We start from the raw sequence: 22,232 nt of genomic DNA on the forward strand, positions 1-22,232 counted from the left end.
AATCCGGAGTGCCAAGGGAGGGAACCGGAGTGGAACCGGAGTGGAACCGGAGTGGAACTGGCTCCACGGGGCGGGCAGGACACCACGGTTTGGCCGGCGGGCCGGTCCCCGCCGTGGTGACACCGGCAGCCCCGCCGACCCGCGGCCGGGCGAGGAAAAGGGGACCAAATAGGAATTAATCAAGCGCGCCGGCAGGAATCGGCCGCATCGGGGAGAACCGGAGTTTGCTATAAATACCGTTAATCCTCGGTGCCGCGACGCACGCAAGGCTGGAAATTAATTAAATTAATTAATCCCGGCGCTCGGGGCGGGCAGAGAAACGCGGGGCTGCTCTTCCCCACGTTCAACGTTCCGTTTGTCACCCCTAAATCTCCCCCCCGAGGCCCCGGGGGGAGCGGGGAGCGCAGGAATTAACACCCACGGCGTCATAAACCAGAAATCTGTCTATTTTTGATCAAACGTGGAATGTTGCGCCAGATTCGTCCCGGTAAACGGGGACCGAGCCCGCCCGGCTTCAAATGAAGAAGAGAAGGGTTTCCATGCATGTTTTAAACAGAGCAAGGGCAGGAGATCAGTGCGAGGAGGGGAAGCGGCTCCCAAAGGCGCGGGCGGCTCGTCACGCGTCCAGGAACGAGAAGTTCTCCTCCTCGCGGGGTTTGCGGATCCAGCTGCCGTAGCCCATGGTCTCCAGCGCGCCGAAGAAGCGCCGCTTGGCTTCCCGGTACGGCGCCGCCGCTTCCTTGGCCTCCGAGTACACCGAGAGCTGCTGCAGGTCGCGCCGCTCGGTTTTGGCGCATAATTGGCGGAACAGGGTGAACATTTTCCTCTTGGAGACGCGAGAAACCTCCAGTTTCGGCCTGAGGAGGGAAAACGGGAGTGACGGAGGGTACAAGAGCAAAGAAAGAGCCGTGAAACGCCGAGAAGCCGCGGCGCTGCGAGCGGTTTCACCGCCGCCACAAGAGAAAAGCAGCGTCAGGACGAGCTCTTCTTACCCCTCGATTTTCCCTTTCGTGCCGTCCAGGACCTCGACGTCGCCGCCGTCGGCGAGGCACCAATTCACCGATGACTCCTTGGTCTTGCCCGTCTGCCGCGCCGAGTCGTACACGCTCACCCGTCCCACCTGCGGGACAACAAGGACGTTTTAAGGGAGGATTTTCCACCCTGAAGCGCCAAGAGCAGCAAACACAAAGTTCTCGCTGAGCGGGAACGCGCTGGGGGGACCTTGGATTCTGTTTCCCAAAGCGGACGCCGCGGGATGACACAAAAGGGGCCGATTTGTGGGTGTCAACCCCACCAAAACAGCCGGGGAGCTCCTGCCAGGGATGGCGGCGCGGAGGAGGCGCCAAACGTGAGGGCGGAGGCGGAAGAGGGGATGGAAATGCCGGTACCTCGGGGTGGTTGACGCGATAGGGAGCGCGGAGGTTTCCCTGCAGCGCGGCGCCGTCTCTCGCCACGCGGCAGCAGATGGCGCGGGTCAAATGGCCCTGGCTGTACAGGTAACCTGGGGACACAGAGAGGAGGCGTCAGGACACACGGACAGCGGGTGAAACATGGAGAATCCCAGCGCTTCGCCCAAATTCCAGAATCGCATGGATCGGCTGTGATAGGAGCGGCTGAGGGACCGGGGAAACAGCCTCAAGTTGTGCCAGGGGAGGGTGAGGGTGGAAATTTGGGGTGATTTCTCCCCAAAGGGCTGTGGGCATTGGAACAGGCTGCCCAGGGCAGCGCTGGAGTCACCATCCCTGGGGGGGGTGAAACACACAGTCGAGGTTCTCAGGGCCAGGGGGGGTTAATGCTCAGACTCCACGATGTTAAAGTTCTTTTCCAACCCCAGCGATTCGACGGTTCTGCACATACACCTGAGACACGTGAGCCGCAGCTTTACACACCGCAGCCTTTCCCACCCAAGACACAAACAATCTGTCTCACCTTCTCAGCTCACAAACCAAAAACCTCGGAGAAAAACCCACTCAGCAAAGCCACAACCCTCCCTTTTTTGCTTCCAAACCGCTTGGTCACACCCGCAGCCCCAAGACGGAGCTTCTCCATCATTTTGGGAAGGGAGGCGACTCGTTGTGCGACCGCGGGCGCCGTACCGAGCGTGACGGAGCTGAGGTAAACCGGCTCGACGAAGTGCGAGAGCAGCGCTCCCTGCAAGCCCAGCACGTTCCAGCGCAAGATCTTGTCGCTGCAGGACATGGTGCGGAGCCGCTCGCCGCGCTGGATCCCGTCCCACGTGGGCACGATGTCGCTCGACTCCACGGGGATGGTGCCTTCCCCTGCGCGAGGAAATCAAACCAGTTCTCTAAGGAGATTCAATACATCCAAACCCCACCAGATTTATTAAATCTGGTGATTTAATAAACCCGAACCCCAGCGCAAGAAGCCGTTTTCTATGCATGGAGCACCAGAGTTGGCTTGTCACCAGCTCCGGGGAATATTTAATATCGCACAACGCGGTGCTGATGACCAACAAGTCATTTTTGGCATGAAACGGGGTCAGGGACATCAAAACTTTGCAGGAAACGTCAACCGCGCTCTTGCCAGTCCAACAGAAGGACCTCAATGCAATTAAACCTCAATGCAATTAAACAGTACTCCCTGAAAATAAAACAAAGTCTCAGAAGAAATATGAGGCCTCAATACTTATTTTAACGAACCGGTTCATTCTAAAGCGGCTGCAGTTGGTGACAAGAGGCTTCGTATCTGAACACGGCACATCTCGTGAAAACAAGTTTCAACATTAAATATTTCCCAGCACTTTGCGGTTATTTTTGCTCTTCCCTTTTTCTTTAGGGCAACATTTGGTTCACGGCAACACTACAAGGGTCTAAAACACCTTTACGGGGTGTGAGGAGTAACGTGCGGTTCGAATCTGTGCGGTGCTGGATTGTGCTGTGAAAAGGAACGTTTTAGGGTATCCAAACGTTCCAGAATTGCAGCCTGGTTGCCACGACTGAAAATTGTTATGACGTTCCCATTGTGGCACCAGTTGAGCTCTCAAAACCAAAGCGAGGTTAAAGGCTCCTGAAACGGTTCCTAAATGTGTCAACTTCCCCAACGCCACCTCAGAGGAAGCTCCAGAAAGGCCGAGAGAGGTGAATCGGAGCCGCGGACTCACCGTTCTCCACCTTGGTGCGCAGTTTGCCCTGCTTGGCATTCTCGAAGAGCGGCTGGTGCTGCGTCTGCCCGGCCGCGCCGGCCTGGTCGCTGCAGGACTTGTCGAACAGCGCCCCGTCCCCGCACGGCGCCGTGCTGCAAAGCAAAGCGGCTCAGCGCCGAAGCGGCCGCGGCAGGACAGCGGCTCCGGCATCCCCAAACCAACCTGATGTAGAGGTGGAAGGTGACGCCGCTCTTGATTCTGAGCCTGTTGCCTTCTGCCGGCTCCAAAATGCTCCGTTCGGTCGAGGAGGGGTCAGCCGGGTTGTACTTGAGCAGCTCGCTGTAGAGAAACCTGAAAACAACACCACGTCAAAGAGCCGCTTGGCTCCGGGGTGGGGAATTCACAGCAAAGAAGGGGATAAATTTGATGGGTTGGGGGGTTTGGGGGGTTCAGCTGGAGAACGGGAGCTGAGGGGAGACCTGAACTGCCCAAAAGGAGGTTGGAACAGGGGGGTCGGTTTCCTCCTTGAAGGTTGTCGACCCAGCGCCTTTAGTCAGCAGCAAAGAGCCAAGAGCCCCGCGGGCGGGCAGAGGCGAGCGGTGTTATTAGCGCAACCCCACGATCTCTTTACGATGACGGGGAGAAAAAGAACCCCCGAGGTGTCCAAAATAGCGTCAAGGACTAAAGAAAAACTGCAGCTTCGCTGAGATTCCTCGAGCAGGGGCTGCGTTGGGATTGATCTGCAAGAGCCGCACAGGAGGCACCGCTGGGACAACAAACAGCTGAGAGCGGCGAAAAGCACAAAAGAAACGGCCGCAGGTTGCGCCAGGGGAGGGGGAGGGTGGAAATTTGGGGTGATTTCTCCCCAAAGGGCTGTGGGTGTTGGAACAGGCTGCCCAGGGCGGTGCTGGAGTCGCCATCCTGGAGGGGTTAAACACACCCAGATGAGGTTCTCAGCGACACGGATGGGTTAACGTATGGACTCGACGATCTTGAGGGGCTTTTCCAACCCAAATGATTCTATTATATGATTTGACGGCTGCCCAGCTCGCTGGGGACCTGCGCTCCGCACCTTCCAGCGCTGAGGAACGCGGCAGCACGAAAACGCTTTAAGAAAGCGGCTGCCGTCGCCGTTCAGACATTAACACCCCCTTTTTAGCGTTTAAAAACCGCATGTTTATAAAGAGAAAAGAACAATCGTGCGGTTTAGCCGGGATAACTCTTTCCAACCGACGAATTATCGACGCAAACACATTCGGCGTGTTTTCCTGAGACCTTCCACAGGCAGAAAGGCCACGGAGGGATCCGGCTGCGCATTCCCTGGTGTCTCAGCCTGGACACGAGCGGCCACCACTGGAGTCTTTATTTTAAGCCCATCAGATACGGCCCCAAAGGCTCTTGGCAAATCTCCAGCTGGGTACTAAATGAGGCGCGGCCCGTTCTTATCGGAAAGAACTTCCCTCTATTTACCACCACGCGGGTAAACAGCGGCGGCGGCGGATCAGAGCGCATGGAGCGGGCCGGCAGGTCCCTCCCGTTCAGCTTTCCGCTCGTCTCACCTCATAAAACCCCGTCGAGCAATGATTTCGGCGTGACAGTCGTTCACCGTCTCCCCCTTCAAGCTCAGCTCTTCGCCTTTCACGCAACGGTTACCTGGAATAGGTAAAAAGCAGCAACGTCAAGGCGCAGGAAGAGGGAGGGCATCGTCTGGCTTGGAGTTTTGCTTCTTTATTAGAAGCGCTAATAAACCTTGAGTGTGATCTAAGCAGCTCGGAAAATAAAGGGACAAAGAGCACACGGTACTTTAGGGACAGTAGAGATGTCAAATGTCACAGGTTTCGGGGCAGTGTTGCTTCCTAAGTGTCGGTTAACTGGGGAGGGAGTGAAGGTCAAGAGAAATTGGGGAATCTCGTGCTTACAACACAAGGAACCCACATTCTGATGCAAAGTTTACAAGTGATGTGGCCAAGGGCGCGTTTGCTTTGTCCCTTCGCTCCAAACAGATCACTCGTGACACCGTGTGAGCCCCGGGAATGTTTTGTGCCCTCTCCAAAGATGCCCGCGGCACAAAACAGTCCCCGGGGTGGGTTATCGGGGAATGGAGAGGGGAAGGAGCCGACCGTACCCGTGCCGATGCTGACCACCACTCCCAGGCCCTTGTCGCCTCTGCGCATGATGATGGCGGCCAGGATCTTCCTCCCGAGCAGGCTGTGCTGGATGCGAGCGGTGAGGGCGTTGAAGCGCTGGTGGCTCAGCATGGCCAGCTGGTCGTGCAGGGTGCTGCCGCTCACCGGGAGCTGCAAACGGACACGCAACGGGATTAACGCAGGACACGGAGCAACACGGCTCGAGAAGCAGCTGACGTGAAGCACAGCGAGGCGGGAAGGCGGCAATGCAAAACGGGAGCTCGAGGCGGTGCAATTTTGGGGAGTATGGCGCTTTGAGTTCACGTTGTCGGAGCACAAGTGTGATGGAGCGGCTGAGGGACATGGGGAAACGGCCTCAAGTGGCACCAAGTGAGGTTGAGTTGGAAATTTGGGGTGATTTCTGCCCCAAAGGGCTGTGGGGCATTGGAACAGGCTGCCGGGGCAGTGCTGGAGTCACCGTCCCACCGTCGGAGCCACAGGACAAACCGGGCTCCGAAAGAAGCCGCAGTTTTGGAGGAAGAGGGTTTACCTCGGTGATGTTTGTCCCTTCCATGCGCTCCATCTTCTCCGTCTCCCCGATGAGGACTCGGAGCGCCGCGTCGGCCGCCTCCTGCTTGGCCTGTTTCTTGTTGTGCGCGGTTACGGCCGGGAACCAACGGCCTCCGACCTTCGCCTGGTAGACAAACCTGTGAAGACAGTGGCGTGAGGCTGGGAAAGCAAGAAAATCTATGGATTTTGGAGGCAGGAGGAGGCAGGAGGAGGCAGGAGGAGGCAGGAGGAGGCAGGAGGAGGCAGGAGGAGGCAGGAGGAGGCAGGAGGAGGCAGGAGGAGGCAGGAGGAGGCAGGAGGAGGCAGGAGGAGGCAGGAGGAGGCAGGAGGAGGCAGGAGGAGGCAGGAGGAGGCAGGAGGAGGCAGGAGGAGGCACGAGGAGGCACGAGGAGGCAGGAGGAGGCACGAGGAGGCACGAGGAGGCACGAGGAGGCACGAGGATTCCCTCCCGGGGGGACGGCAGGTACTCACTTGGGGTCATGGGGGGGTCCCGACTGGTCGATGAGTTTGAACTCGGCAGCGAAGCCGTTGGAGCGGGCGTACTCCAGCAGCCCGCTGACGGGGTTGACGTTCAGGTATTTGATGAGCTCCCCGACGCCCTTGGCCTTCGCCGCCTTGGGCTCATCAGGAGGGACGCTCCACGGTGCGGAGCCGCACGCGGGCTGGTCGCCGTGGGGCTTTGCGACGGGCTGGAGCGGAGGTAGAACGGAGAAAGTGAGCTTTTTGGCGTAAAATCCAGCGGAATATGAAATAAAGCAGCGGGGGAACACAACCCAAAGCACTGGGGTGTTCCAAAGAAGCTCTTTGTACCTGTTCGGGCAAGACATGGGGTGCAGATTCTCCGGAAAGAATCTTCAAGGCAACTTCTGCTGCCATTTGCTTTGCTCCTTTCTTGCTGTTTCCTACCACAGCAGGGAAAATTTGGTCACCCATTTTCACACAGTAGCTGAACCTGACAGGACATTATAGCACATGAAAAGTGTTAAGGGTAAGCGTCTCCATCTGCTTATTATCCCCTTCTCCCCATTCAAGTTCAATCCTTCTGCTTTATCTCCAATTTAGATCTACCGGGATGGCCTGAAATATTCCCAGAGGGCACTACGGGTAGGACCGGAACCTGTTCCTGGTCTGGGAGATAAAACAGCGTATTTCTGTGAGAAAAAACACCAGTTTGGGTCTTGTTCTTGGCTAAGAATACTCAGGCAGGTCAGCGACATGTCCAGGAATGAGGGGATAAAAGGTTATTAAATAAAAGATCCATGTCTTACCCAAAGCTGCCAATGAAACGACGTACCTGGGATCGTGAGGGGGCCCCTCCTGAGAGAGCAGCTTGAATTCAACGGTGCTCCCCGATTTTTGGCCGTACTCCATTAAGACGCTGATGGGGTGTTTGCCGGAGGGCAGGTTGAGATGAGCCGGTGCGGCCGGCGCCTCCGGTTCCGCCTGCGGGAAGACGGAAAACATCATTTTGCAGATTGAACGTGGTTTGATCGGCCTCGCGAGCGAAGGAAACGAGACTCACCAGTTCCGCCGTGGAGCTGTCGGAGGGAAAGGGCTCTTCGCACTTCATGGCGCCGTGTCGCCCGTTCTCCGCCTCGCTCATCAGCACCTTCATGGCGTTGGCCGCTGCCTCCTGTTTGGCCAGTTTCTTGCTCCCGGCTTCGGCGGGAGGGAAACGGCGCCCGCCGATCACCGCCTGGAACTTAAATCTTGCAAAGAGAACAGCAAAAGGGTGGGATTAGAACAGGTGAGGCCGCGCTTGGGGTTCCAGTGAGGAGCAAACCCAGAGGAGAAAAACACCATCGACAGCTCTGTGTTTGGGCACCGTTTCATGGCGTTTCCAGAGCTGTTCGTGGCACGGGAGCGGGTTTTGTTCTGAAGGAATGAGGTGAGTTTAATTCGGCGCTGGGGAGGCCAAATTTTGAATCCTGGGGGCAGTTTTGGGGCCATCACCTCAGGGTGCAAAATGGCGGCGCCAGAGTCACCTCAGGGCGCAAAATGGCGGCGCTAGAATCACCTCAGGGCGCAAAATGTGGCCCAAGGGGTGGTGGGATCACCTCATGGCTCAAAATAGTGGTGCTGGGGGCACAAAATCACCTCAAAACACAAAATGGTGGCATGAGGGGCCCCAAGATCACCTCAGGGCAGCCAGAGGGGTCGCAGGATCACCTCGTAGCAAGAAAGAGCTGAGAAGCAGCTTAGACACACCAATCCCCCCCCCATACAATCGAATCAAAAGCAAAGTGATTAAATCAGATAGGACTGAGCCGAAGAGATCAGTCCCAGCTTGGTTACCAAAACAGGGCTTAAATTTTAGTCTTGTTTTGGTTCTGTGTGATTTCTTTGTTCGTTTTAAGCCGCCACAAGTAATCAACCTGCCTAATCCTTCTGAAACGAAGCAAACGTTAATGAGCAGGCCCCCCCAGGACAAAATGGAGCGAGTGTAGCTAATAATTCAGATGGTTTTAAGCTAAAAAGCTCGGAAAGGTTCTTACCGCGGCTCGTGAGAGGGCCCGCTCTGCTCCAGCATGGTGAACTCGCAATGCTGGGACGTGTATTGGGAATATTCGGTGAGGCCGCTCACCGGGTTCTTCTCCTGACACGCCAGCAGTTTTTCCACGGGCAAAGACGGGAAGGCGGTTTCAAACTGGGTGGTGTAACTGGGGGAAGACTGGGAATTCCCAATGAATTCCGCCTTGTTGATGGCATTGAGGTTATCCGGGATATCATCCGTGGCCCACTGGCCATTTTCGGCGTTATCGTAATGATTCAAACTGGAGAATTGGGGTTTAACGTCCTCGGGCAGAGCCGCTTCCACGTCGCTGCCGTCGCTCTGGTCCGTCTGTCCCGAAACCCGCTGTCCGTTCTCTACGCTTCCATCTTGCGACGTGGTGGCGACCGGCGACGCTACGGCCACCTGGGGACACGGGGGAACCGATTCGGGCGGATTCGGCGTCTGCGTCACCGCGCTGGCCTTCAGCTTCATCTGCATCCGCTCGCGTTTTCTGTCCGTCAGGGCCCAGCGCGGGGGGTTCGTGTTCTGCTTGTGGACGTCCCCCAGCTTCTCCAGGGCGCTGAGGAAAGCGTTGACATCCTTAGCCCTGGAAAAGCCGATGTTTTTGGCGAGGTTGAGCGCCGTCGTCTCTTCCACGCTGAACAAGTAGCTGCAGATCTTGTCCTTCGTCTCGGCCATGGCGGGGTTGGCGTCGCCCCTCGCCGCTCTCTCCTCTCTGCGGTCAGCGGGGCTGCGCTCCCTCCCCGCGATGCTCCACAGCGGCGGCGTCTCCTCGGATCTCCGCAACTTGCCTTCCCGCAGGAGTTTATACAGAGCGCGGTTGACCTCCTTCTTTTGAGTTCGGAGCCGACGCGCAAGATCATGAACCGTCCGCGTCTCCCCCTCCCTGAGCTGCCTGAAAATCGACAGAATTTCTTCTTCGCGGTTCTGCCCAGCGAGAGACAACCTCTGCAAATTCAGCCTGACGCTGTCGGAGTCTCTCTCCGAGTCCTGGTGGCAAAAACGCGGTAAAGTTCCCACCCACGGGTGCTCGCCGGAGAGCTTATTCCACCCCGCCGCGCCGCGGCCAGGTTGCCATGGCTGTGGCGGAGCTTGCGCGCCGTGTGGCTCCTCCTGCAGCCAGACCCCGGCGTCGCGCTCGGCAAGGAGCTGCTGGTGTAAACAGGTTTCGCGGTGAGCGGCTCGCGGGGCCGGGGGCCGGTTGGAAAAGCTTCGGGTGGCGCCGGGACGGGGCCGTCGCGGGCGGGTGAGCCACGAGCCTCTGCCGCGCCCGGCGCCTCTGCTCATAGCGCACGGCGGGGACGCCGGGGGGAACGGGGCGGCTGGTGCGCCGGGGCTCCCTCTGCTCCGCGCCGTCCTAAACGGGGCAAAAAACAACAATTCAGAACCTACTTACGCAGCTTTATAATCTTGGAGACGTAGTTTTACGAGTGATCCCTCGAGCATCGTCACCTCCTCAACCTTCGCTGCTCTCTACCGAGTCTAAATTATGAATGGAAACACAAATAGCAAAGTGGGTGTGTTGAGGAGTCAACCAGGAGCCACAGGGGGGTAAATAACGAGGAGAAGCTTTAATCACATCGACCCCCTGCTGTGGTTAAACCCTTTGGCTTTTTGCGGCGCTTCCGAAACGCGAGTGAGAGAAGAATCTCAGCACAAAGCTGCAACAGGTTCGTGGCCAAAAACACTCCGAAAAGCCCAAATGTCCTTTGCTTCCTGGGCGTTACATGACCGTGGAGATAAAGCATTGACCCACGGGGGACGTAAAGCGATCGCACGCTGAGAAATCGGATACAAGCGCGGTTGGTAATGGCATAAAAGGGGGTTTGGGGGCTTTAGCCTGAATTTTAGCTGTAGCACAAACAGCTGTGCCACCCCCTAATGGATACAGGACACAAACCGAAGCTTTTCATATGTTTTTTAAGCATAAGTGACCCGGCGTGGGGTATATTCTGGTTGTTTGGCAGCAGCTGGGTGTGAAACCAGGGGATAAAAGTGCAACCGATACCTGATCGTGACCTCGTTACGGCCCCGATCTTCATACAGTTTTTCCGATGCGCGTCTCACCTGTATAAACCTCCCGACCTCCAAACGCACCCGAGACCGACGGAAACCTCTGTTTCGTTCAATAAGTTAAATAAAAGCCCCCATGTGCACCCGTTGCCGGCACCGCCGCTTGTTTCATCAATCTCCTACTCAAGGAACTTGCCTGAAAAGCGATTTTTGAGGACAAAAATCGCGGCGGGCAGGAAGGTTTAACAAAGGTTAAAATGCTCTTACGTCCGTCTCATCCATACAGGAAATCGCCTTGTTTTGTGAGGAAATAAAAGGGAAAAGAAACCGGGGAACGCAGCAGCCTGGAGAAATGGCTGCGGGTTCAGTTTCGGTTCCCGCTGCGGCGCAGGGGGAGGGGACACGGGGACACGGGGACACGGCACCAGGGGCCGGACCGGGGGCGTTTCCCGGGCCCCGCGGGCAACGGGCGGGAGGGGCCGCGGGGACCGAGACCCCCATAACCGGGACTCCGGCGAAAAACCGGCAGCGGGGAAAACACTTGATTCTACACGTTCGGGAGGGCACAACGCGCCCCGCCGACCCCCGGCCCGACAGGACCAGGGTCAGGCCCGGAGACCGGATCGCGGCTCAGTGCCCCCCGGCCCCCACCCGCACGACACCCGCGGGCCGGGGAGGCGGCTCCGCTCCCCCGGGATGCCCGGAACCACCCGCGGGGCTACTGAAGGCCCGGCGGGGCTCAGGCTGAGAGCGGGAAAGCGACGCCTAAAGCGAGACATAAAGCAAGACATAAAGCGAGGCCTAAACCGGGGCCATCCCCGCCCCCCCCGCGCCCCCTTACCGCTCCGCCGCTGCCGCCGCGGCCGGCGCACAGTGATGACGCAATGCCGTTCCCGCCTGCGCACAGCTCACACGAGCCGCGCGGCGGCCATCTTCCTTCAGGGCAAGGCGCGGCGGCCATGCTTAGGCAGGGCAACGCGTGGCTGTGCCGCCGCGGCTGGGCCAAGCGTGGGCCCGGCTCACCCGAACCCAGCTCGCTGGGTTCCCAGGGGCCGCCTAACCCTCCCCTTCCCCCGGCTGGGAGGCAGCAGCCACTGCCGGTGTAGCCCAGGGCACCGCCCGCCGCCAACGGGAGCGGTTGCTGGGAGCCGCGGTGCGCATGTGCGCGCATGTGCGTGCCCCCCCATGCCATTTCCCGCGCATGCGCCTTGCGCTGCCCCGGGGGATCCCCGGGGTGTGGGGGACAGAGCATCATTTTGGGTGGAAAAGCCCCTCGAGATCATGGAGTCCAACCGTTAACCCACATGTGTCCCTGAAAACCTCATCTCTGTGTGTTCAACCCCTCCAGGGATGGCGACTCCAGCACTGCCCTGGGCAGCCTGTTCCAACACCCACAGCCCTTTGGGGAGAAATCACCCCAAATTTCCAACCTAAACCTCCTTCCCCAGCTCCGTTCCCTCCTCTGACCTCACTCCAGCTCCTCAAGCTCTTTCTTGTCATGAGGTGACCCTGCCACCCCCGGGGCCACCATGTTGAGTGCTGAGGTGATTTTGGCGCCATGTTGAGCCCTGAGGTGATTCAGGTGCCCCCGGGGCTGCCATGTTGTGTTTTGAGGTGATTTTGGTGCCCCCCTCTCCCCCGTGGGGCTCCCCCTTCCTCCATTTCCCATACAACCCCTAACTCCTATTTTAACACATTTTTTAACTCCAGAACTTCCCCTCCGGCCACATTCCCGCTGCTCCGCATGGGTCCTCACATTCCCCGGGGCCAAAACACCCTCCAAATCGCGCCAGTTCAAAAACCACCGGCAGAACACAACAACCAACCCCTCCATCTATTTTTCTTTAATCTTTTTAGTTAATCTAAAGCTTCAACCCATCCTCGGCGAGCGTGATTCACCGTGGCTGCCGCCACGGCGGAGCGGGAACCACCTATAGCCGGTGCTGCGGGGTGATAGATCCTCTCGCAACACCCTCGGTGCGACAAATCGATATAAATCCATCCTCCGTCCTCCTTCTTTATGGAAAACCGGGCAGACTCCCAACCTGTTGCCATAGGAACCGTTAACGAAGCTCCAGAGGCCTCTCGGCATCGCGGCCGTGTAAAACCGGCTCTGTTTGTGCCGTTATAAGGAGCCGCCACCTGAGAGCCGGTTTAGGCCCCGCTACCGGCGTTATCCCCGCAGGTTTTGGTGTGGGATCCTTTAAGCGCCCGCTACCGGCATCCTGGGGTGTGGGGGCTCCTTCTGCACCCCCGGGGACACCCCAAAACCCCCCCGGGGCTCCGCAAGGGCCTCCCCGCGCGATGGCAGCATCTGCTAAACCTCCAGCCGGAGCTGCCTCAGGTGTCTGGCTTTGTTTGGCTTCCCCCACCCATTAAGCCTCATCTTATGAAATGAAACGAGAGGAAATAAATTGTCGCACAGCTCCCCCGCCCGACTTTGTGCTCGAAGGCCATTGTTCCGCAGAGTTTCATTTGGAAACTGCTTCGTTAGACGCTCTGAAATATCCCTTCTGCGCTCGCCCAGGCAGCCGCTTCCTGCCGGAGGAATAAAAGCCCCGTTGCAAAAGGAGACATTTTGTTGCTCTCCCACACCAACCGGCTGCGTTTTATTGCTTTAATTGCAGCAGCCCTGCGAGCGCTGGGGTGTTATTAACGTTATTACGAGCCGTGCCGGTGCCTGTTCGCCGCGGCCCCGGGGGCCAGCGCCGACAAAAAAGCCGCCATGAGGTTTTGGCCGTCGTGCCGAAGCTCCGGGCTCGTCTGCGGAGCGAGGGATTGCGCCGGGACGGTTCCCACGTCCTCCCCGATGTCTTTTCCTCCACATAAACCCAGCGTGGCAAATCTCCATTACTACCCCTCGGAGGGGAAAAAGTGCTTTATTTCCTTGCAATAAACGCTTATCATAGGGCGCAGGTAACGCGCGGGAGACGCCGCCGCATCCCCAGCCCGGGGCTTGGCTCTGGGTGCCACAACAAAGCGCCACTTGCCAGAAAATGACTTTTTTCACCCATTTTGCCCCCTCCCCATGGGTTCCTGGTGGAGAAAGCGGCAGAGCTCACCGGGGAATTGCATGAGGGTTTTTAAGGCGGGTTCCCAACGGTTTGGTACGGCGGCAACGGGCGTTGCTCACGGGTCTCTGCCACCTCTCCTGGCACCTCTGGGGTGCCGGTGCATCCCCCAAGTGCCCCGGTGCTTGGCTCCGAGCTGGGATGAAGCAGGTGGTGCCGGCACAGCTGCCAAGGAGCCGGCGCAGTGACTCCCGCGGCAGCTGCGGCGAGAATTAAAAAGATCATTGAAAATGAGCAGGAGGAGGCAGCCGCGTGAGCGCAACGTCCTCCTGCAGCTCCCGGGTGCACGACGGGCTCCGTCGCGGTCTTACGGCCATCACGGCAAGTCCGCGGGATCCCCGTGGTGCTGCCGTTGCCGTGGGGTTGAGCCACCGGCATTTCTCCTCCGTGCTTGTCCCCTATGGAGCTGCCGTCTCTTGGGCGGTGGCCAAAGCGTCGCCGTGGGGTGGCAGACGGGGACCCCGGACAGACCTGGAGCTGACGGGGGTGTCGCTGCTCCGGTTCCCGGAGAGTGAATCAGTTAAATTAATTAATCCTCCCTAATGCCAGAACTCAAGGAGCTTCTGTGTCACTCAACGCGGCATTAATACTCTCCGCCGTGCCCTTTACATCGCCGTCCAAGCCCGGGCTCCCCTTTTTGCCCTTTGCTGTTCCCTTTCATATTTAACATTAAATCTGATTCATCTGCCCGAGGGCTTTATCCCGCGCTCAGCCAAACCAAGAGGATTTCGCGGTGGGAAAAGCAGCTGCCCGAGGGCCGAAAGCGCCTGGGCAGAGCTCTCCCCGCCACGTCGTGTCTGGTTTTACCCCATGGCCGCGGGGTTCGCTGTTGAACCCCCACATTTTCCTCAACGTCAGCACTTGCGAACCCCGGGGCGAGCGGCCGCTGTTCCCCTCTCCTCTTGATTTATGTGCGTTTGAGCACGGAGAGGCTCAAATGAACCATCGCCGCCCCGTCTCTGAGGGGCTTCCATGCACGTAGGACTGCTGCCATTTTGTGTGCAGCGGTGATTCTGGTGCTGCCATTTTGAGCCCTGAGGTGATTCTGGTGCCGCCATTTTGAGCCCCGAGGTGATTTTGGCGCCATGTTGAGCCCTGAGGTGATTCTGGCGCCACCATTTTGAGCCCTGAGGTGATTCTGGTGCCGCCATTTTGAGCCCTGAGGTGATTCTGGCGCCATGTTGAGCCCTGAGGTGATTTTGGCGCCATGTTGAGCCCTGAGGTGATTCTGGTGCCTCTATACCTCCCACGGGATCTTATTACACCTCATTCGCTTTATTTTCCCCTTTATTCACTGCGGGTTATCATTTTATTCGCTAGGCAGCCCAAACCACGCACGGCTGGGGAGGCAGGAGGGTGATGGATGGCACGGGAGGACACAAACAGCACTTTAATTGCTTGGCCTTGCACAGATTTCCCTACCACCAGCATTTTTTATTATTATTATATTTTTAATCTAAAAGAAAGCAAGAAACTGGAACGTTGCTGGCTTCTTTCATGTCTTCCCTGGAGGCAGCAGCATTAAGGAAAAAAGAGAAGGAGGAGGGGAAAAAATAGGCAGAAGCACCAGGTGGCTGAATATCTCGCAGCCTAATTGATTCCTCTTTAATTAGTACAAAACCTGTTGCGCTCAACAAGCGGTCGGTGCCGCCTTTGGAGCGAGCGGTGTCCTCTTGGTGTGGGGTGATGGTGACTCTTTGGTAACCGGGGCCATCGCCACCTCCTATGACTTTATTCCAATCAGTGAGAGCAGGAAAAGGAGAATCATCCATTTTGGTGCCCATCACCAAGACTCCCCCGGGGGTTCTGTGCTTGACCTCCCTTGGCTCGCCCATTTTTACCCCAAAACAGGTATTTTTGAAGTGGAAAAGAGCTCAACTTCATTTGTGGCGATGTTTATATCTCCACTTTCTGCCTCTTGAAAGGCCATTTGAGCCCTCGCGGGGGTTTGGAACCAGGGGCTGCGTTGGGTTCGGTGGTGACTTTGCTGACAGCCCCAAAAATCACCCATTGCAGCACCCGGCCACGTAGAATCAGTTTGGTTGGGAAAGCCCCTCAAGATCGAGTCCAACCGTCAACCCAGCGCTGCCACTAATGGCCCCTGGTGCCGCCATTTTGAGCCCTGAGGTGATTCTGGTGCCGCCCTTTTGAGCCCTGCGGTGATTTTGGTGCCATGTTGAGCCCTGAGGTGATTTTAGTGTCGCCATTTTGAGCCCTGAGGTGATTCTGGCGTCATTTTGAGTGCTGAGGTGATCCTGGTGCCACCATTTTGTGTGCTGAGGTGATTCTGGTGCCGCCATTTTGAGCCCTGAGATGATTTTGGCGGCGCCATTTTGAGCCCTGAGATGATTCTGGTGCCATAATGAGCCCTGAGGTGATTCTGGTGTCATTTTGAGCCCTGAGGTGATTCTGGCGTCATTTTGAGCCCTGAGGTGATTCTGGCGCCATTTTGAGCCCTGAGGTGATTCTGGCGCCATTTTGAGCCCTGAGGTGATGGCCCAAAACTGCCCGAGGACTTGCGGTTTGTTCTCCCCAGCGCACAGGGACGGTCGCTGCCCTGGTCCCGCCGGCCACACCGGTGCTGATATTCACAGTCATATTCTTATATTTCATCTCCCGTGCTTCTGAAAAACGCCACTTTATGGTTTTAACTCCTTGGCCCGCGCCGCTCGCTGTCGCTCCGGCACCGCAGCTGCATCCCAGCAGGAAACCCAGAAATACCCACTTAGGTAGGAAAACGCCATTTACCGTCGCATTTGACAGCCGGTCCCGCTGAGAACCCCTCCTCACCGTGCCGGCAGCCCCCGGGGAGCAGGAACAGCGTCTTCCACCCCATAACCCTGCCAAGGGACACAATGCTGTTAAACCCCGGTGTCTCCATGCAGATGCATCCTCTGTGGGAACTGCCGGCGCCTCCGAAGCCTGAAAAGGAAGCTCAGGAGCTAAAATACACCCTGGAAACCTTTGTGTACAACCCCAGCCCTGTGTGTGACCACCGGGCATGGTGACAGCTCACAAGTGCCACCGTCACGGCCCCCCAGAAGGGTTGTGAGCTGGTTTTTGTGGTGCCAAGACACCAAAGGACACCTGGACACCTCACACCCCCACATGCATAATTAACAATAACGAACAACCCCGGCGGTGCCTGGAAACCCACGGCTGGGGCCATGAATGCGCAGCCTATTTTACCTTGGAAAGAAAACAACGCCAAAACCCACCCGAGATGGAAAGAGCCGCAGGTGCCCACTCAACCCCCTGCCCTGCGGAGCCATTTGCTTGCGGTTTTCCCCTCCCTTGCGCAAGTATAAAAACCCCTCTGTCTTTAAGGAGCTATTGAGCAAAACAATAGGTTCTTTTGGGTTTTTCACCCCTTTTTTCTTCCGCGTGGCAGCAGGGTAACCGGCGGTGCCACCCGCAGCGTCCTCCCTCTTCGGGCTGCAAAAACAAAGGGCAAACACCCACAGAAAGGTGGAGACCCGCGTTACGGACACCATTCCCTTTCTCCTTGGAGCAGCATTAACCCCGAGCCATTAATAAAACCAGATTTCACCCGGCATGTAGAGATTAAACCCATTTGGCCTGGTCTCCGTGGGCAGCGTCGGGAACCCAGCTCTGCCGCGCTAAGCCACTCAAACTAGAAATTAAGCTCGAGGGTTTTAATCACCTCTCAAAGAATCCCCTGGGCCACTGGAGGTATTTTTAGGATTTACAGGTATTAACTAAATATATATATATTAAGAAGAAGCCTGATTTATCAATTTATCACATTCCAGCAGCCGGATGAATTTTGGGGCAGGCGGGTGAATTTTGGGGCCGTTTCCAAAGCCGGCGGCGCAGCCTTGCTCCAGCTCCCCATGGTTTGTTTCAAATGCCCTCAGCAGAATAAAAAGAGGTTTTTAATTTTATAAGAATGCGAAAAAAATACATTCAAAATATTAATTCGTGGATATTAAACTGAATTAGAAACTTAATTAGTTGTTCGGCCTCAATCATCAACTAAATGTACACGCATTGTCTTGCTGAGATGTCAAAATGCTCTTTAGGAATTTAAGCATTATAACATCAGTTTTCATTAGGATTCATTCCCTCAATTATTTATATGTCCCCAGAATGAACATCTTTGACATACAAATACCTTAAAAATGTGAAAAAAGTCTAGTTTTGAAAAATATTACTCAGATTAATTCTTACATCGCACTTAATCTATAAAGGCAAACGTGCTACTTCGTTCAGAGCATTATCCGGTGTTTATGTATTTCTGCTTTTATAGCATATCAGACTAATTTATAGCCAATATAAACCAAACTACAGAGCCTCTTAAGTGTAATATGTAACATTAGGTGTTTACCTTGGCTTTGTAGTTTCAATCGGACTCCCAACAAGCAGCAACGAGTCCGCGTGGTTTCCGAAGCGCCCCCCAAACCACCCAGCCGCACCCCGAAAGGCACCAAACCGCTTCCCGTGAGGAACAGAGGGCTCAGAACCACTTCTAGATGTCCGTATATATCATATATTTGTGTGTGTAACTACACATCCAGAGCTGCATACTTACACACCCGCACAGGTAAATATTTATAGATACTGACCTCTTCAGATTAAAGTCCAAGGCACTTTTTACAGTGAACAGGTTAAAGCCATAGTTTAAAACGCGCCTGTTTCTGGGTACAGCTCGGATTTATGGCAACGCCGCGGGGACGGGACGGGCCCCCCGGCCCCCACCAGGACCAGGGATGGAAGCCCAGGGCCGGGTCCTGGCCACGGAGACGGGCGAGCGGCTCCCGCTGGGGGGTCCCGCGGCACATTGGGGCGGGGGGAAGAACACTTTGGGTGGAAAAAGGAGCAGAACGGGGCGCACGGAGCACCCACCCCACGGTGGCTCGTCCCACCAAAAATGACTTAATCCCACGAGCAGCTTTTCCTTGCAAAACCCCTTTCCGTCACCTCGAGATCTCTTAGAGAAGCTGGGGGCCTTGCAGCAGCATCCCCTCCTCAAGCTGCTGAAAAATCACCTTTCCCCCCCAAAAAAACAACCACAGGGGGCTGAGTTGGTGGGGAGGAGAAAACCAAAGGAGAGAGGGGTGGGGGGACCAAGCACCCTAAAAAATCCCTGGGGGAACCAGCCCCTCTCCTCTGGCAGAGCTATAACCCCTCCAGTCGCATCCCAGCAAGGAGCAGCTGCCACCAACAATCACCCCATAAATGGGGGGACAAATATGTGGGGCAGGAGCACCCCCAGCTCCAGGCAGCCCCAGTTTGGTCTCTGCTGGGGGATTTGAGGTCTGGGAGGTCACTGGTGCAGGGATTGGACCCTACTGGGTGTAACGAACGGTGACAGTGACAGCACGGCAGTGATTGTGGCTCCGGCGGGGACGAGCCGGCGTGGGGGTTTTTTAGGGTCTTTCAGCACAAAAGCAGCGGGAATTTGTGCCGCGGGCACCGCTCGTTCCCAAACACGGTCACATCGGCCGGGAAGGAGCGGGAGGGCTGCGAAAACAACATTTTGAGACTTACGCGCCTGCAGATTTTGGCTGAACGGGGCTCGGGTCCAGCCGGGTAAGGACGAGACTCTCAGAGTCGATGGTGCGGAAGGTTGAGCCCCTGCAAGCTCAGCGCATTTCTCTGCCGCGCTCGCGGCTTCGTCCTCCTGCATCAGCATCATCGGAACCTGAGGCCCAAGGGAGCGAAACCTCCCCAGGGTAGGGATTAAAGCCAAAATCAGCCCCCCCGGCACGGCGGCCGCGCTCCCTCGGAGCTTTTTGTGCCGGGAGAGCAGGATGGGGGTGTTTGTTCCACCATCCCTGGGGGGGAACAAGGGAATTTTGGCTCTTGTGCTGGGGGGCTGAGTGAGTCCCTCCCTGGGCTGGGGAGTGGGGTGCAAATGGCTTTTCCAAAAGGTGCTGAGACCTCGGGGGGGAAAAGTGTGTGGGGTGGGCAGATATTTCCAAAACTCCGGTGCCATTAGGGCGTGCGGGTCCCTGCTAAAAAGAAGGAATTAATAGGGGGTGCAGGGGGGAGGATGAGGAGTTTGGGGAGCATTTTTGGGGTTCTGCCTCCATCCCCCCACCCGGGAGCAGCGGCTGTACTCAGAAACAAGACATTATTTGGCAGCAGGCTGGCGTCGCTGCGGGTCGGGTACAAAACCATAATTGAAAGTTACAATAACCTTTATAATATAGCAATATATTTCATAGTTAAAATAAACTATTATGCTTTCCCCTATTGTTCGTTAAAAAAAGAAGCGAGCGGTACAGAGGCGAAGACGCAAACCCAAGTCGAAGCTCCTTCAGTCCGGACACAAACGGCTGCGAGTTTGCAGAGAGGCCGGGGGGTTCCTGGGACGTTTCCTCGCAGGTGGCGCAGGGACGAGGTTCGTGGAGAAAAACAACAGAAAATAACCCAAAAACCCCCCAGGGTTGTGTGGAAAATGAGGCTGGGTGGCTCCTGGGGGGTTTTGGGGTTCGGCCCCGTTGGCGCAGGGCGGGGGTCGGGTGCTTCTCTTTGGGATGAGAACTCAGCGTCACGGGTTTGGTTCTTGTGCTTTTCCTCCGCCGCGGTGGTTGGTCCCGGCTCTTCTGGTCCCTTTTGTCCCTTTGGGGACACGGGCTCCAAAATGACACTCTCGGTGTGAGCAGCGGCTGGGGAGCGGTTACCGGAGCTGTTACCGGGAAGCTCCAGCTCAAGCTACCGATGCCCTGGGCACAATATGCGGGGGACACCTGCACCGGGGCTTCTCATCCACTGGTGGGGACACGGCGGTGACTCTGGGGTGGCACCCTGGGCCCACAGCCCCCCGGTACCGGCGCTGCCACAGGCTGGAGCGGAGCAGCTCCCGGCAGTGGGGCTGGGGGGTCAGTCCCGGTGCCAGACTCAGGAGGTGCGGTGAGCCCGGTGCTCAGGGTGACGGGTGGAGGGGGTGGGTGATGTGGGGTGCAGGGGTGCGGGATGGGGGTCCAGGGTCTGAAGGATGCACGGTGTGAGATGGTGGCCCAGGGCTGTGCAGGAGGAAGGACGTGGGGTGCAGGGTGACAGATAAGGGGTGCAGGGGTGCACAGGATGCAGGATGGGGGAGATGAGGGTGTAGGACATGGGATACAGACCCAGGGCCACAAGCGCTCAGGCCGAGGCATTTTTGGGGGTGCAGAGACCCCAGCATCCCCCCAGGCCCAGCATCTCCCGCACCGGCCGCGGCACCGTAGCTCCCAGAACCAGCGCTTCGCTCCAGCGCCCGCTCCCATCTCACACCCTCAGGCTTCCCAACTTTGGCCCATAAGCATTTTCTCACTGGCGATACCGGTTCTCGAGTGTCGATCATTCCTCCGGCTCCCTGACACCCCGGGATCCACCTCCGACACCCCAGGATCCACCTCCGACACCCCAGCCCTGTTGCACGTGGTCTTTGCTCCTATCTGAACCCCGGGAACAGTCTTTTTCCCTGCAGGCTGCTGGAAATGCCGCATTTCAGGCTCCTTCTCAGAATTCACACCTTTTTCTCCATTGCCAGGCTGGAAACTCCTTACAGACCCGGCAAGCTGAAGGGCACCCATGGGTGCGCAGAACAGACCCGGGGGGGCTGCCCAGGCTCCCCCCACGCTGCGGTGGCACCAATGACACAAGATGGGAAGAAGGGACAAGCTGTTTGTCCCCACAAACCAAGTGGCCAATGACCGACAAACAACGGGAACAACCGCAACCAAGGGGCTCAACGCAACTGCAAGCTCATTTCACAGCAGCCTTCCTCCTCCTCCTCCTCGCCGGGGGATAACGCTCCTCGCTACCTCCCGCTTGTTCTCTCCGTAACGTTAATTGCAGGGCACAAGGAATAAAAACCCACCTACCACCGGCAGCAAGTGGAGCTTTCAGCCAACAATTCCTCCGGCCCTGCCGACGTGCGCACCAAATCCGGCGTTATTTATGGAAGGGCAAAGAGTTACGAAGGAGGAAATTGCAGGCTGGGTGTACCTGGAGTAGCACAGTGACTTTGATTACAATTACTGACACTGCCGGGCGAGGTGTAATTAATATCGCGGAGTAATTACACGGTTGCTTCATCTGTTTAAAAAATATATAAATAGCCTCTGCTGAGTTTTCATTGAAAGCAGCAAACACCAGCCCCAAAGCCGGAGCCCGAACACAACCCCGGGACAGAACTGGCGAGGAAAATAAGGAGGAAATGGTGAAAGCAAGAACAGAAAATGGCCGGTTCCAGAAATAACCAGGTGGTGCCCAAGGGAACCTCAGGAAGCTGAACCGGCAAAGAACTAAAAATAAGAAAGAAAATATAAGCAACGAGGGCAGAGCGCCGGTGCGGCACGGTGCTGCGACCCCCACGCGGCACGGCGGCGACGGGCTCGGTTTTAACCAGATGAAGCACCTGCCCCCGCTACGCCACCCCTTACCGGCGACCCCCCCGTGGCCGCGGTGCGTTCGGCGCTGCCGATTGGGCTCAAGCGCCAACGGGGTTTTTCATCCGGCAGCAAAGAACCCACTGGATCCCAAAACGCGGTGACATGAGCACCTGGGGACCCCCCCGTGCTGGGGCTGGCCTGCCAGCCCCTCCTCACCATCACCGGCGCGGCCCCCCCGCGCGTTAGGCACTGCGGTCCCGGCTCCAGCACATGGCACCGGGCAGAATGCGACACCGAGGAGCAGAAATAACGTGTCCCTTGTTCTGCCGGGGGCAGAAAACACCCACAGCTCTGGGGAACCCCCCCCAGGCGGGTCACGGCCAATACAAGTTGGGGTTCGTGGGGGTCCCACTGATGGAGCCTGTGCCAGAAGCCACCGCATCGGTGACACCGCGATGGTGACAGTGACACGGGGAGCGCCCGGGGGTG

General features: G+C 57.2%; 1 protein-coding gene across 1 annotated transcript; it reads right to left on the reverse strand.

The window, feature by feature from the left end:
• Positions 1-425: 425 nt before the first annotated feature.
• On the reverse strand, positions 426-11,193 carry ADAR (adenosine deaminase RNA specific). Its single transcript, XM_080361246.1, has 15 exons — positions 11,169-11,193; positions 8,295-9,671; positions 7,322-7,508; positions 7,094-7,242; positions 6,610-6,751; positions 6,271-6,488; positions 5,780-5,936; positions 5,229-5,400; positions 4,663-4,756; positions 3,326-3,454; positions 3,122-3,255; positions 2,097-2,279; positions 1,389-1,501; positions 993-1,120; positions 426-857 (listed from the first exon to the last, which is right to left on the reverse strand). Exons 2-15 carry the CDS (start codon positions 9,599-9,601, stop codon positions 617-619), a joined length of 3,354 nt encoding a protein of 1,117 aa, XP_080217372.1. The 5' UTR covers positions 9,602-9,671; positions 11,169-11,193; the 3' UTR covers positions 426-616.
• Between the last annotated feature and the right edge of the window lie 11,039 nt (positions 11,194-22,232).

This window comes from Nesoenas mayeri (assembly GCF_963082525.1).
Source record: "Nesoenas mayeri genome assembly, chromosome: 30".
NCBI classification, from domain to species: Eukaryota; Metazoa; Chordata; class Aves; order Columbiformes; family Columbidae; genus Nesoenas; species Nesoenas mayeri.